The 16041-nt window shown below is 43.3% G+C and overlaps 1 protein-coding gene across 3 annotated transcripts in view; it reads right to left on the bottom strand.

Moving 5' to 3' along the window:
- Positions 1–886: 886 nt before the first annotated feature.
- Positions 887–16041, bottom strand: part of nrg1 (neuregulin 1) — a 197012-nt gene continuing 181857 nt past the window's right edge. For all 3 annotated transcript variants that reach the window (XM_041195597.1, XM_041195587.1, XM_041195604.1), the window contains 3 exons: positions 10815–10945; positions 5850–6053; positions 887–3946 (listed from right to left, as the gene is read on the bottom strand). In XM_041195597.1, the coding sequence (XP_041051531.1) occupies positions 3307–3946; positions 5850–6053; positions 10815–10945 (975 nt within the window). In that variant the 3' untranslated portion in view covers positions 887–3306. The remainder of the gene's footprint in view (positions 3947–5849; positions 6054–10814; positions 10946–16041) is intronic.

Raw genomic sequence — 16041 nt, 5'->3', positions numbered from 1 at the left:
TTGATGCGAACATGAAGCATTGTTTGAATGCAAAGTCTCACCTTACTCTTGTAACATAGCTGCAGCAGGTTTATGATTTGTAAACCAATCTGTCGCAAAAGACCAATCAACAATAATAAGATGCAATTGGATCAGAATACATTTTCTTTCTATATAAGTCTGCTCCCATTTCCCACCCACTCCCCACCCACCCCCCCACCCCCCCCAACCTCCCCCCCCCCACCCCCCCAATACCCTGCAACCTTTTATATTTTCCTCTCTGCTTTTTGTTCTAAGTCAGATCGAGTGATTGTTTTAAAGGGGCCTTTTACCCGTGTCTAACTCAAAACGGTCTGTCTGTTTAAACACCATCTGTTTAAAACAGTCTGTCCACAGTATCAGCACTTTTATATGTCCTGGTGCCCTAACTGAAAATATCACTGTGCGGTATGTGTGCCTCTAAATAATATAGAATGTAACTAACCAGTAGATACAATATTTTAAGGATATTATGTTTTCTTTAAATAAGTAAATCAGTTATTAAGAAATATTAGAATACTGCTGAAAACTGTAGGGGTGTAGTCAAAAGGTGTAAACAGTGTTTGTCTGAACCACCAGCTGATTACTGCTCATTGTTTACATCTCATGCACATTTAAAAAGGACAATTATAACATCACATGCATGTTTTCCTGGTAGATTAGGACATATACCATGCTCATTGTATGCCGTTACAGTTAATACTTATGGCAATCATTTATACCTCAGTGGTGCTTCAACATTAGCAGATTGCAAACAGCGTAAACACGTGATGAGAAGCACCTCAACAAAACTGTCAACTAATTTCACAGCAGACTGTCGCACCCCACCCCAGCCCCCCAAAAAACGGTATTTGAATGTACCCCTACTGTTTTCAGTTTGTGTAACCTATTGCCTGTGTAGGATCTCAAAGGGAAAAGTCTGTTTCATAATGGCAGCTAAGGAAGGAAGAGAATGGATTCAGCGATGAAAGAAATTAAAATCATTTTCATCTCTCCGGAAGTTGTTGGAACTCTTGCTCGACTGGGACGGTCAGTTTCCTGTTAATTGCTGGGCATTTTGTTTGCCCAGTTTGGGGTTTAGGACAAATTGGAAATGAGAGAATCAGATTCCTTATATCAATTGTCCATTTTAACCAATTTCTGACACCTCTTTCCTCCGTGTAACCCCCCTCAAGAACCAAATAATCTCTGCCGCTTGCAAAATGCATCAAATATGTCATCAGCTGAAGTTTCAAAAGGTTTTTTTTTATCACCCTTGATGTGATCAGATTTATTAGAAGTGGGGATCAGGAATGAAAAGAATGTTTAGTTCTACCAGATGCTTGAAATAGCTGTCAGATATGTCCACCCTGCTCATTACAAAACTGCAGAAATTCCATCGGAGTCACAAGAGTGTTAACATTGCACAATCCTTCTGTATTATTAACATGCACACACAATGATGTAAAAAGACACAGCATTCAAAGTAATGAAAACACAGGGTTGACAACCTGAAGTGAGAAGACACTTGAAGTTTCTGACACATCACTGTTATAGTGACAGAATGAACTAGCGCTGATTATAAACATTCTATCGCAATTTTGAATAATTCAAATTTTCGGCATGTTCAAAGAACCGGTTTGATCACTTTTGACAGCCATATAACCCTCTGGGTTTCCTTGATTTTAACAGTAGAACTTACGATGTCTTAAAAAGCAGAGGGTTAGGATTGAGAGTTCAGATGGCACTCAGCTTTTTTTTATTGCGAAAGAGGAACTGAAATTGTTGCAGCTACATTGATTGGATTGATAATGAAGTACACGATTAAACAGAAAAAAAAGTTTATTTGAAAGAGGCTTTAAATGCGTCTGTTTCACAAACACAGGAAGATATCAGAAACTTTGTCCTTTTGCTGAATGCAGGTTCAATGCTGTGTATTTTGAATATGTATGGACTGTAATCTGCATCTCCAACAATTTTAATTGTTGTCACCCCAAAGGATTGATGCTGCCGCATCCCATCATCGTTTCAATACCTGTGTCAGTTCAATGAAAGTAAAAGTTATATGACACAGAAGCCTGCTTTCACTGCAGCTGATGCCACTAATTAAGATGATGGCAACAAGAATGTATAACAGGCTGTTCCAAATTGTCAGAAACCATTACAGGATCCCAACAGAATCCTTCCATCAAAGGTTCTCGGCCTCCTCCGGTCTGCCTGCCATCAGCCAGTATCCTATGTCCTGTGATTTGCAAAGGAAAGACACTGAGTCAAGGCGACTGACTCACTCCCTCACCTTTCCTTGCCAAGACCTACCAATTTAGTTCCAAGCAGTGACTCCTCCAACTGTGTAGCTGAAAATTGACCCAAAGCTCCTCCAAGTGAGGCAGAAAGATGCAGATGGGAGCTATACTGAGTCTAATGCCTGATGCCTGGTTCCAAGGGGGAACACAATGTTGGTTTCTCAAAGAGGTTGTAGTATTTACAGGGTACAAAATGGCCCTACAAAAATGCCAAGAGAACTGATATTGCTCTTTTAAAGCAAACAGTTTCATTGAACTAATTTGACCAAACTCAGTGAATAACCTTACTGTTCAAACACCCATATGTAAAACACACCCTTTTGAAGCATCTTGAGAAAGCTTCACCTTCAAAATCAGCTAATCATGAAGTAGTAACGTGCTTGTTACTGATTTTCTTGATAACAGCGCTCACAGATTCCAGTGTCCCTCGTGTTAAGCCCTACTTTTGGTCTCATTTTATAGGAAGATTTGTTCAATCTTACAAACCATCAGGTCCCATCAGAAGCCACAGCAGTGAAACATTACTGAACAAGCAGATCAAAGTGATACACCTCCTTCATTCCCACATGCGTGTGGGTTTCTTTTTCCCACCTCCTGTTGTTGACAATGGACTCGGAACTCTGCCGGAATCCAAACTCCATCCCCCAGGAAAAATACCCTAATTTCTTGGACATTCTAAAGGAAATTCTTTTTCTTATCAGAAGGTTTGGTAGCAGGTACCACGGCAACCAATGTACTAACTCCGTTTTCAGCATAAAGTAACATAAAGGCACCATTGATATCTTTCTGTGTTGAAATACTGTAAAAACGCTACATATGGCACATTAGTATTGTGAATGCTAACATTTTTTTTTACATATATATATTTAAATCTATAAAAACTTGTAGACTTTCTACTAGCTGCAAGGTTCTTCTGCTAAAATAAAATAAAATGTTTAATTTAAAGTAAAGTATCCGGAGTACTTCATTATATAAAATAAAGTTTTACTGGTGCATCTATGTGTTTTTAGACAGCAATTGGGTCCTGATTAGCAATTACATTGGACAGCCTGACTTGCAACTCTTCCTGTGTCGAGTACCTATTGGTGGAGTTAGTCCTGTTTTCAGCCAATCGGTATGCAGGGGCTGATTCTACACTTGTTGCCATGGGGTTCTGTATGCTCAGAAAGGGTGTCTCTTCCCCTATTCGTTCATCTTCAGTTTCACTGTCAGAGCTACTGCTCTCCGAGCTTGGATTACCCTCGCTCTCCATTCTGTGTGAAATGTGGCCATTAGCCTTTGTTCTTTTCCCTCTCCTGTTGCTGGCCCCTTTCTTGGGGGACTCGAGCGTTGGCTCATACTCTTGCGTGGTCTCATATTCATCGTCCTCGACCACCCTTAGCGGGCTGGCCGGGATGCTGCCACTGTCCTTGGCGGAGTTGCGGTACTGCTTGTAAGGGTCTTGCCTCTTCTCCCGCTGTCGAGGTGGGGTCACCAGAAGCAGAGGCCTCTCCTCCTCGATTAAAGGGCTTATGGCCACTGACGGCATGGATATAGTCAGGCTAGAGACTGGCGGCGACACCTCTGAATCAGGCGACTTTGGGGACATTGGGGTTCTGAAGTCCACTGGCGACATTCTGGCTGGAGTGGTCATGGCAGAGACGAACCTGTAATGTAATTAACAGCACCAATGAGGGTGACAGCAAAAAAAAAGACATTCCTTCACAGATAGAGTCCACTGTTCCTTTACAGGAGATAAGATCCATTCTAGTGGTGAACATAAGACCTAGAGTCAAAGGCCTGAATTTTCATGGAGTTGCAGAGCCATTTAAAGAAGCAGCCAGGACCTGATTCTGGGTTTGCCACCCCCATTCCTGGCGCCCCCAATTTTTGCTGGCAGGGTGGGAAGGGTGGCCGTGGGGGAAGAGAGTTCCTGCACCCTGCTTCCCCAACCTGGCCGGCTCCATTGCAGGGGTAGGCATCTGCTAGCTCCCCACAATTTTGACAGAGTCGGGCCAGCTTCTACATGACTCATGGTTCATGGCTCCTCAGAGTGGAGTCGTGAACCATAGTCTGGATTCGGGAACCTTTTGGAAGGAATGTTTAAAAAGTCTTACCCGTGACCCCCATGCCCCTTCCATGTCTCCCATGCATCCTCCATTCCAAATCATGCCAAGCCATGCCCCCCACCCACCTCCCATATCACCTTATAGGCCCCATGCCAATGCATACATGAAATTGCTCAGGAAAGAAACAAATCTTCCTTTGAAAAACAAAACTTCTGCTCTTACAACTGTATAAAAGTGTCACTCAGACAAAACATTAAAGTATCAATAACAGGCTTCAAACAGTTCACACCGCTTAATCTCAAGCAAATGAACATTTGGACTTTAACAAAAGAGATCACAGAGTTGGATTATTATAACCACTTAAAGTAGTCAATCAAACAACAACAGTTCTCTCCAGTTGTCAAACCAGTATCCCCTAGTGAGATAATGCTTTTATGAGTCTGGGTTCTCAACCTAGCATGCATAATAAGGAGTGGTGTAAGAACTGGATGGTTCTCTCCTCAAAACTCCCCTCAATCTTTTTTAATCCAAGGAGAATAAGCTTTTCCAAGCTTTTCCCAACCTAACCTTGTAGATAACATCCTTCATCCTTGGAACCATTCTAGTTATCTCCTCCGCACCCTCTTAAAGTCACTCACATCCTTCCTAAAATCCAAATTGTTGGATCAGAAATCAAGCCTTCAGTTAGTTCTTTCTTGATCAGTTAACAGCTTTGGGAATGAGTGGCACTGCAAGTTGACTTATCATCCTTTTGAATTTGGGTTCACTGGTGCATCCACGTTTCCTTGGACAGCAATTGAATCCTGATTAGCAACAACATTGGTCAACTTAGGAGAGGTTTTTCTGTAAGAACAGATGAGACAGCTCAGACTGTGTTCAAATGGAATGAAAGCCTTTGCAACTCATTTCATGATTATGGAGTGAATTTTCAGTCCAATTTCTGATATGTGCAACAGATCTTTAATTTAGTGCCTCATAATTGAACTCAGAGAGGTCAGAGGGCTTGCTAGTGTGAAACGTGTTACACTGGGCTTTGTGCTCTTCTGAGATTGCAGAAGAGTACATGGAGAATTTGGGTGCAATTATATCTCTCACATATACCCAAGGGACAGTTGAACATCTCATCCAGAAAACAGCACCTCCTTCAGCAATGCACTGAAGAAGTGTCAGCCTGGATAATGAGTACAAACCTCTGGAATAATGCTTCAACCCACGATCTTTGACTTAGAGACAAGTGACCTACCAACTGAGCCACGGCTGGCACATCTCAGAACTGCACAGGCTACAGCCGTGCCCTTAGTTTCCACAGGTACAGTCAGACCTCTGCCTGCAGTCAGGGCTATGACCTCACTCCCTACAGTCTAAGCTGTGCCCTCCGTTTCTCTTTACAGTCAAACTTCGCCTTACAGTCAAAGCTTTGCCCTCTGTTCCCGTTACACCCGTGCATTCAGTTCCTATAGCTACAGTAAACTCTATGTATATAAATAGCCGCAGGCCCTACCTTTCACTATGCGGTGAATCTCGGAGAGAGTCCGGAGTGTCTCTTGAGTTCCTCACACAGATAAGCATCTCTCGCCGACCTGCCACACCATTGAGTCGACCTCGGTGATTGATTGGACTGGTGTGCCTGCTGGTTTCTACTGATGACGTTACAAGCACAGAAGGGCTATCTGAGATGACACTTTCTGTTTGGCCTGTACTCCAACTGTGGTCAACACAAAGAGAAACATCTTTAAATCCCTTTGTCAGACTATCCAACATCACACTGCCAACATCATTATTCGCACAGAGGGAGATCTTCAGCTACTTCCCAGTTGCAATTGGCACCAGACATTTATTTTTCAGTGAATAAATGTCCTTATTGAGACAGTGTTGTGCCAGAAGTAAGGGGATTCAGCAATTTTTCTTTATTTTTTTCATGGGATGTAGGTGTCACTGACAAGGCCAGCATTTGTTGCTCATCCCTAATTGCTCTTGAACAGAGTGGCTTGTTAGGCCATTTCAGAGGGCAGTTAAGAATCGACGACATTGCTGTGGGTCTGGAGTCATATATAGGCCACACCAGGTAAGGATGGCAGATTTCCTTCCCCTTAAGGGCATTAGTGAACCAGATGGGGTTTCTTTTTTACAACAATTGACTAGATTTATTAATTGAATTTAAATTCCACCAGCTGCTGTGGTGGGATTTGAACCCACTTGAGCCTCTGGGTTACTTGCCCATGGGCATTACCACTGTGCCACCATCTCCCCCAATTCCTCACTGTGGGTAACAGGAAGTTGTCTCTGTAATGACGCTGCTCACAGAATTGTGTAGTTATGCTCAGTGCAATAGAATGGGAAGCGAAAAGGAAAACAGGAAGGAAAACTTGTATTTATGTAACATCTTAGATGGCCTCAGAACATCCCAAGATGCTTTATACCCAATGAGCTACCTTTTGAAGTGCAGTCACTGTTGTAATGATGGAAATTTGGCAGCCAATTTGCACACAATGATGTTGTGTGAGGGATAAAAATTGGCCAGGACCCCCATGATTTTTTTTAAATATTGCCATGGGACATTTTTTATGTCCACCTGAGAGGCTAGATGTCTTATATGAAGGAAGGGGGAAGGTACTTCTAACAATGCAGCATTCCCTCAGTGCCACATTGGAGCATCGGCCCAGGTTTTACTCAACACTTTGACTTGGGGTTTGAACCCACAACTTTCTGACTCGGAGATTGGATCATTACTCATTCAGCCATGGCTGACACTACAGAGCTGATAATGCAATCCTGGCACAGCAATAATGACACTGAAGTGACCTGACATTGTGACACTGTGTGCAGCCTGTTCATTTACACATTTTACTAGGGCATAGAATATGGTGTACTGGAGCACTGCAGGGCTGGAATGTTAATCAGACAGCAGCCATGCATGTAGAGTGTGCACACTTCTATGTACCAATCTGCAGGCATTAGGGGAGTGGGCAGACGACAACAGGGGTACAGAGTGCCCCTTGAAGAATTGACTGTTGAAGTCATCCTGGGAATTGTGGGTAGTCTTATAATGGGAAAGGAGCAATACATTACACTATAGAGTGACCGTACTTCAAATGCCCACTTAGGGGTGAAGCAGTACCCAGGCACTCTGCTTTAGTTAAGGGGAGGTTAATACAATTTGCATTACTGAAGGCATTCATTGAGCCTTCTGTGTGCAGCTCACCCACTACTACGTGCCTGCAGTTTGTCAAGCTGGGATCATGTTGGGTGCATCATGGCTTCAGACTTCTGCGTCGAACAACAAAGAGCCAAATGTAACATGGCACTCCAATAGAGTGTGTAGCACAATCGTCTAAAAATGGGCTACAATCAATGCCAGGTCACATCATGACGTTAAAGAAAGTGACTGGGTTAATTTCATATTCACCCCTGAACCATTCTTCCCCTCCTTGGCACGTTGGCAGATGAAATTAAAGCGTGAAATAGCGTCTTCAATGGAAGTGAAAATGGGGAAAGTTAGTTATTGGGAGGCCAAGCCAATGTCATGTGGCTTGCATTTTTGTCAAAGTTAAAACTCCGTTCAGGGTAACTAAGCATCGCCTTCAAGTGAAGTGGGATTAGAGGACAGGAACAATTGGACGCAGACCCGCATTTTAAACTCATACAGTCCGATCTTATTTTTTGCGTCCTGTTATAAATTTCCGTGCTCACATTTAGAATGGAAATCACGGCCTGAATTTTACCTTTGGCGGGCGCACCCGATCGATAGGCCTGGGAGTGGTCAGGAAACGGACCACGATTTCACACTGGCCAGCCAGCGTGAGAGAGGCGCACTGAAACGCTCAGCGCCTCTGGGGTGGGGGCGGGAAGAGGGTGGGCGATGACATTTCAGTGGGCGCGGGTGAGCGCTGAGAGAAACCCTCCCCGAAGGCAGACGGCTGCCTCAGGGAGCTGGAGGATCTGAAAATGCCGAAATAAAAGGTTTTAAAAGCTGAATAACTGTCCATGCATCACAAACAGCCACCTGAAAATATAGCTGATAAAAACGCTGCCCCACAGAAATTTGTTTTAATTTTATTTCCATCACGGACGCTTCATCCCGCCTTGGTTGAGGTTTGATGAAAAATGCAAAGGCCACTCGCCCGTCCGCCAAACATAAGGTCGGAAGGGCAATGAAAAACCAGAGTCAATTGCGCCGTTAATGGGCTTAACTGTCCTCTTAATCGTCGACGGGTGCACTTCCGACTCTCGCGCACCCGCCCAGCGAAATATCGCTCGAGTGCGTGATGACGCGGGACGCTCGCCCGATTTTACACCCAATCGGGTTGGACACGCACCTGCCCGCGGGGTGTACAATTCTGCCCCACCCGTCTGAACGCGTCACACTGCAATTTAACAACTTTGCATGCACCCCCACCCGCAGCCCCCCCCCACCACCAACAACGCAACCACTACTTGTCCAGCACCTTTATAGGAGGAGGGAGGAGAGTGCGTGGCTTATATAGACAGCTTTCAAATACATTGACATGAACATGGCAACTTATAATGGTAAACAACAAGAGGAATTTCGCAGAGGCATAATAGATTGTTAATATTAATAAATGCTACTTTCAGTATTTTATGATCACTCTCTGTCAGTATTTACCTACTGGCAGCTTGTTATAATGGCACTGAGACAATTGACTTTGATAGTGGGTAGGGTTTAGCTGGGGCTGTGGGCGGAGGGGTGGATTTCGGGTCTTCCAGTTTGGTGTCTGAGGTGATGAGTGGCAATGAACCACAATGTGGCATTAATTGAGCTCAGCTTCAATTTCTGAACATTATCACATCTTCGAAGTAGATACATGAGGTAGACTTTTCACCAGATGTAAAAATATGAAAATATAACTGGGGGCAACTGTAGCTTCAAGTCTTGTCCAGGATGTAAATTTGGTAATGTTCTAGCAATCTGGTTTTCAGGTTCAAATCTTCTGCGTTATTTGACGTATCTTTGGCTAAAGCTGAAGGAAATGGGACACGACAGTAAAAAGACTTTGTTTTTTAATTTAGCACCCTTGCCCACTGCCAGTAAAAGATCATCACCATGTAGCTCATCTCAAAGATTAAAACATGTTGACCATGAGAATTCTCAGCTGTTCTGTGGACTCCCAACATAAACTTACATAGAATTACATTGAAATTACAGCACTGAAACAGGCCATTCAGTCCAATGGGTCTATGCTTATGTTTGTGCTTCACATAAGCCTTTTCCCTCTCTACTTCATCTAATCCTATCAGAATACTCTCATATTCCTTTCTCCCTCATGTATTAATCTAGCTTCCCATTAAATGGCTTTTTTCTATTATCCTCAGCCACTCCATGTGTTAGTGGGTTGTTCATTCTCACCACTCTGAGTAAAGATGTTTCTCCTGAAATCCTTATTGGATTTATTAGTCTATTTTATATTTATGACCTTTAGTTTTGAACTCCTCCACAAATGGAAGCATATTTTCTGCATCTACCCTATTAAACCCCTGCACAAAATTTAAAAATCACTATCCGATCTCCAATTTTGGTCTAACCAAGGTTTTGTATAAATCTAAAACAGCTTCTCTGGTTTTCAATACTCTCCCTCTAGAAGTTCATCTTTGAAAGTTATCCACAAGAACACCTGCATATCCCGGTCCAGCCTCGTGCTCAAGTCTCCAGGATGGCCATGTCTGACTGAGCCTCCATCACTCCTTCAAAGGCAACCGATATCAAGCGAGGAGGTGAGACTGTAGGCGGGTGCTCTGAACATCAGAGCTTCGGAGTTCCTTGTTAATACTGAGATTGTGCTGCAATAGAATATGTGCTTTAAGTTGGTAATCAAACACAGCTGACCCCAATTGGGGAAGGAGTAGGGAATCATTGCAAGAGTATATAAACTAGTTCACTCTAGGAGGAACTAGGATTAGGGGAGGTGATGATGTAGTGGTATTGTCACTAGACTAGTAATCTAGAGACCCAGAGTAATGCTCTGGGGACTGGGGTTCAAATCCCATCACAGCAGATGGTGGAATTTGAATTAAATAAAAATCTAGGAGGAACCAGGGAGAGTCTGTGATTTTGCTTTGCTGTCTCGGAAATGAGCCTGGATTCAGGTACAGGCTAGCTTCAGACTTATTCTTCCTCAACATACAATAATTGGATTTAACATTCCTATGCTTGGATTTTCTTTGGGACTTGGCACAATGCCAGTCCCTGAGAGGGACCAAGTGAGGGTCCACTGGGCAGGGGAGGGCAGGACTTTAGCTCAGATCATGGATTGGACTCTCTGGAAATTTGACCAGAAGCATTTCTTTTTTTCGATTGACATTCCCTGAGAGGATTTTCAAGGCTGTTGTCTACAACTGATAGAGGTCCCTTTGTATGATATGTGCTTCCCCTTCTGTTTATTGCAGACCTCTGTTAGATGATTCTTGTTCTTTGCTACTTGATCAAAAAAATGCTGTTTAGTCCAGATACCTGTGGCTGGGTGTGTGAGTAACTGTCGTAGAGTGATGGGTTGTCGATGTGTAGTGACTTGTTGAGAACGAGGTTTCTGTTTCCCGCTCAATGACATGCTCAGTGGATCCAGGGTTTTTCATTATATATTGCTGAAAAGAAATAGTGCAAGTTTAGAAAACAAAGTGCGTCACAATAAAAGGTCATCAAACAGGCCCATTAAACCCACTCTTTCCACTGGCTGTTTATGACTTATCACCATCATAGACATTATCCTCCACTCAAGATCTCCTCCTTTTCCTAATCCTTATGAAATCTATTGGAATGGCAACAAATGGCAGGAGTCCACAGTTGGCGGAATGTTAAAGACAAAATTAAAGCTTATCTGCACTTTTTAAAAACTGTGTCTTTCTTTATTAAGATGTACCAACCAGTTTAGTGTTCTGATTGACATGTTGGCTGGTTATTAATACGCTGCAGGCATAAAAGAAAATCAGACACACAAAAACCACTTGTTTAAAAAAATTAAGAAATGTTATCTTTTTTGCTACATCCTATTTCATTGTTAAAACCCCAGGCAGGTTCTTGAATGAATACAGAACATGGAAGGACGCAATTGCTAATTGCACATCTCAGTAGAGAAAGGCTCACGACAAAGGAGATTCTGTTTTCAGTGTGAATTGTATAACGTTCAATATTTTGGCAAAAGTATTAATACAGGAATAATGAACGACTTGGCATTCATGCTGCTAGGCATGCTGAGAAACATTTTCAATGGTATAAGGCCTGATTTTATAGGCACATCATTGTGAGTGTCTAATTAAGTAACTTGTGCCTAATGAACCATTTGGATTGTCATAACCTTGGCCATATTATCACCAGTGTTATTACTGACCTTCGTGGCCAATTATTTAACAATTCTACCCTACAATATTATCTCAAGCTAAACAGTGCTGCACATTAATTTCATACCCAGTAGAATCATGTGGTGTCAACTGACATACTTTATACCAAGTCCTGGACTCTTACTGAGGGCTCAGTATTCGAAGTTGCCATTAAGTTACTGATTCTGATTGGAAAACAGCTCCACTATCTCGGAGAAGAGCTGCACGTGATGGCATCCGTCAAGAAGAGGTAGGAAATTTTGATTGGCTCCATGTTACATTAAGGGACCTCAGAATAAAGCGGGCATAAATCTGGTGCTGAAAAATCATCACACTGGCTGAAAATAAATGAGTTACAGCCACATGGAAATCAGGTAATGGAAGATGCTGCTGCACTCCAATCTTCAATAAATGGAGCACTCCAAACTTCTGTTCCAATGTACTAGAATGATGCCAGAATTACCTACTGCAGTGGCACACTTTGCCAGAAATGTTAAAGGAAAAGAGGCATGACCGACCAAATTAGTCATGATAAAAATTTGTTGTTGTTTTTGTGTTTGTCCATTTACTTGTTGTGTTTACAATGTAGTGCTTGCTAAAGAGTAAAAATATGGAAATGCAATAAAACACATTTAAATTAGGTTGAGTAGCAGTAACGGGATACATTTGCAATGTCTTACCAAATTGAGGACAGGCTGGAAATTGTTCGACTCAATATTCCAATTTGACCTACTGCCATACAGATAATTTCCAATTTGTAAAGGTTGTCTGTGTGTATTTCTGTTATTGGAGTCATAGAGATATTAATGGCACAGGAGGCGGCCATTCAACCTATTAAGCCCATGCCGGCTCCCTGCGGAGTAATCCATCAGTCCAACTCCCCCACTTACTTCCTGTGGCCCTGCAAATGTTTACTTCCTTCAAGTGCCCATTCAAATTCCTTCTGCAATCATTGATTGCTTCCGTATCCAACACTCTCATGGGCAGCGAGTTCCAGGTCATTATCATTCGCTGCATAAAACATTCCCCCTGAATCTCTTGCTCAAAATCTTAAATCTGTCCCCCACCCCGGTCCTTGTACAGTCAGCTAACGGGAAGAGTTTTGTCCGCCTACCTTATCTGAGCCTGTCAATAACCTCTTTCAAATCCCCCCTTAAATCTCCTTTGCTCCAAGGAGAATGAACTCAGCCTTTCCAACCTCACCTCGTAACTAAACTATCACCTCCCACCAACACCCCACCCCCAAACCCCCATCCCTGGAACCATTCTTGTAAATCTCTGCATCCTCTCAAGGACCTCCACATCCTTCCTAAAGTGTGGTGACCGGAACCAGACGCAATACTCAAGTTGGGCTTCCTCCAATTGCATTCCCAGAGGATATGGTAGTTTAGCTTCAATTCCACCTCATGTATCCACCAGTTTAATCATTCCACTATTGGTGGCCATGCCTTCAGCTGTCTAGGTTCCAAGCTCTGGAATTGTCTTCCAAAAAACAACCCTCTGCCTCCATACCTCTCCCCTCCTTTTAAGGCGCTCCTTAAAATCCACTACTTTGACAAAGCTTTTGCCCATCTTTTCCTAATAGTGGGGGAGACGGTGGCACAGTGGTATTGTCACTAGACCAGTATGCCAGAGACCCAGGGTAACCCACCACAGCAGATGGCGAAATTTGAATTCAATAAAAATTTGGAATTAAGAGTCCACTGGTGACCCTGAAACCATTGTTGTAAAAGTCCATCTGGTTCACCAATGTCCTTTAGGGAAGGAAATCTGCAGTCCTTACCTGGCCTACATGTGACTCCAGACCCACAGCAATGTGGTTGACTCTTAAAAAATGCCCTCTGCACAAGGGCAATGAATGCTGGCCCACCAGCGATGCCCACATCCAGTAAATTTTAAAAAATCTTCTTGTTTGATTGATGAAGAGCCATGGGATGTCTTACTATGTTGAAAAGCTTCAACCTCAATGAACTGGTGATATTATACTGACACACTCATAAAATGCCATTATTCCTATATTGTATCTTAAAAATTCATCAATTTATGGTGAAGAGATGCACCAAGAGTTCAAATTCTCCACAAATTGTTGGATGATTAAGTTTTACTTTAATTTTAATTTTGGTCTTTATTCTCTCAATTCTCATCCAATTTCTCTTTCCATCTCCAATTTGACTATAGTTTATCCCATTTCCTTCCCCGTTGTTCTCTGTTTCTTCCTCTATTCTTTTGCTTCATTGGCTAAGGAGATAGACCACTGGGCCCAACTTGCATGAGGTTCCTGTTATCAAATCACATTTTCAGTAATCTGCAGTGCAAAAATAATACAACCAGAGGGGTGAGGCAAAAAAATCAAGGCATTTGCCATGATATGCCCCATCCAGGCAATTTCTGGGCCACTATCACAATGCTATTAATGCTATATCGTAGCTACTGACACAATATTGCTAAATCTACATAATGGGCAGAATATTGTGCTCGTCAGGTGGGTGTGCGCCCGACCGAAATGAGCATAAAGTGCCGCGCGATGGCGTCGGGCAAATGTCCAGACGTCATCGCGCACTTGTGCGATATTTCGGTCGACGGGCGCGCGCAGGAGTCGGCAGCGCGCCCGTCGACAATTAAGCGGCCTATTAAGGCCCGTAATCAATTAATCGACTCAAATCTTTCGCTGCCAGTCCAACTGTTCGGCTGGCGGGCGGGCGAAAAGACCAAACGGCCTGCGCATTTTTGGCGAAACTTCATCCATGGGGCAAGGTGAGGTTTCAACCAGCGATTTAAAAATAATTTAAAACTTTTAACATGTTTAACATGTCCTTGCTCATGATAGTCATGAGGGGGTCATGCATTCATTATTTTTAATATCTTTATTTTTAGCGTTAAAAATCTTCAGCTCTCGGAGGCAGATCTGTGCTTTAACTGCGCGCACCCGCACACTTCAGCATTCCTCCCAGCCCCCACTCTGGCAGCGCTGTCGCGCACATTTCATGCTGGCTGGCTGGCTGTTAATTGGCCAGCCAGTGTGAAATCCATGTTAGGGCCCGATAGCTCCTAGGCTTCACAACCACTCCTAGGCCCGTCCGCTGAGGGCAAAATTCTGCCCTATATCTACTGACACACTAACGTAATGCTCTTAATCCGATATTGTACTACACTAACACACGTACTCAGGTTGTTAATTCTGTACTCTATCTACCCACACACTAACACAGTGCTATTAATCTTACATTATATTATTCTGGCACATTAACACAACGCTGTTAATTCTGTACTGTATTTCATGATATATTGCCATTAAACAGATATTGCACTGACTTTTCCTAACATAATTCTAAATTGCATCTGGTGTTTTTGCCGACTCAACTGTTAAATCTGCTGTACATCTACTAGTGACTTTGATGGCTTCTGCCTATTACAATGATGACACTGATGGTATAGCCAGACTTCAGCTGTTGTACAGCAAACCCCAGAGGTGTTGCAGCGCACCCGTAGAGATTAATTGTTCTTCGAATCTTTGTAGTCAGCAACCATTTCTTCTGGCCAAGAGCACTCGCTCTGCTGCATACAGGCTGGTGAAGGGGTTGCTGCATCATCATACCCTATGGCCTATCTGAAGAAACTGGGGAAGGTGTAGATTCACTCGACTGATATCTGGGATTGAGGGGGGCGTGGGTTACCCTTACGAAGGAAAAGTTGGACAGGCTGGGTCTGTATCCACTGGCATTCAGGCGAATAAGATGTGATCTTATTGAAACATAAGATCCTGAGAGGACCTGATAGGGTGGATGACGAAAGGGCTTTTCCCCTTGCGGGAGAGACCAGAACTCGGGGACACAGTTTAAAAATAAGAGGTCATCCATTTAAGTCGGAGATGAGGAGAAATTTTTTCTATCAGAGGGACTCTCTTGCCCAGAGACCAGTGGAGGCAGGGTAACTGAATATTTCTAAGGCAGGGGTAGATAGATTCTTGACTAACCAGGGAGTCAAAGGTTATCAGGGATGGGCGGGAATATGGAGTTGAGGCCACAATCAGAGCAGCCATGATCTTATTGAATGGTGGAGCAGGCTCAAGGGGCTGAATGTCCTACTACTGCTCCTGCTCCTAATTCATATGCTCATAGGTGTAATTGTCAGAAGTTGAAGTGCCAAACGTGGCTTCCAGTGACTGTGTGAGCGCGAACTTTGATCAGGCATAAGCGCCTGTGGTTTGAAATCTGCTGGACAATTTCGCAGCACAGACAGGAACACTACAGCAGAGTCGCCTCAATTTGGAGTAGTTCTGTAACGCACAGGAGGCATCACTCAGATAAAACCCCAGTGACACTGGCTGAATGCTGGTAAACCTATATTACAACTCACAGTCACCC

This window comes from Carcharodon carcharias, chromosome 1 (assembly GCF_017639515.1).
Source record: "Carcharodon carcharias isolate sCarCar2 chromosome 1, sCarCar2.pri, whole genome shotgun sequence".
NCBI lineage: Eukaryota > Metazoa > Chordata > Chondrichthyes > Lamniformes > Lamnidae > Carcharodon > Carcharodon carcharias.
This window is presented reverse-complemented; position numbering and strand designations above follow the sequence as displayed.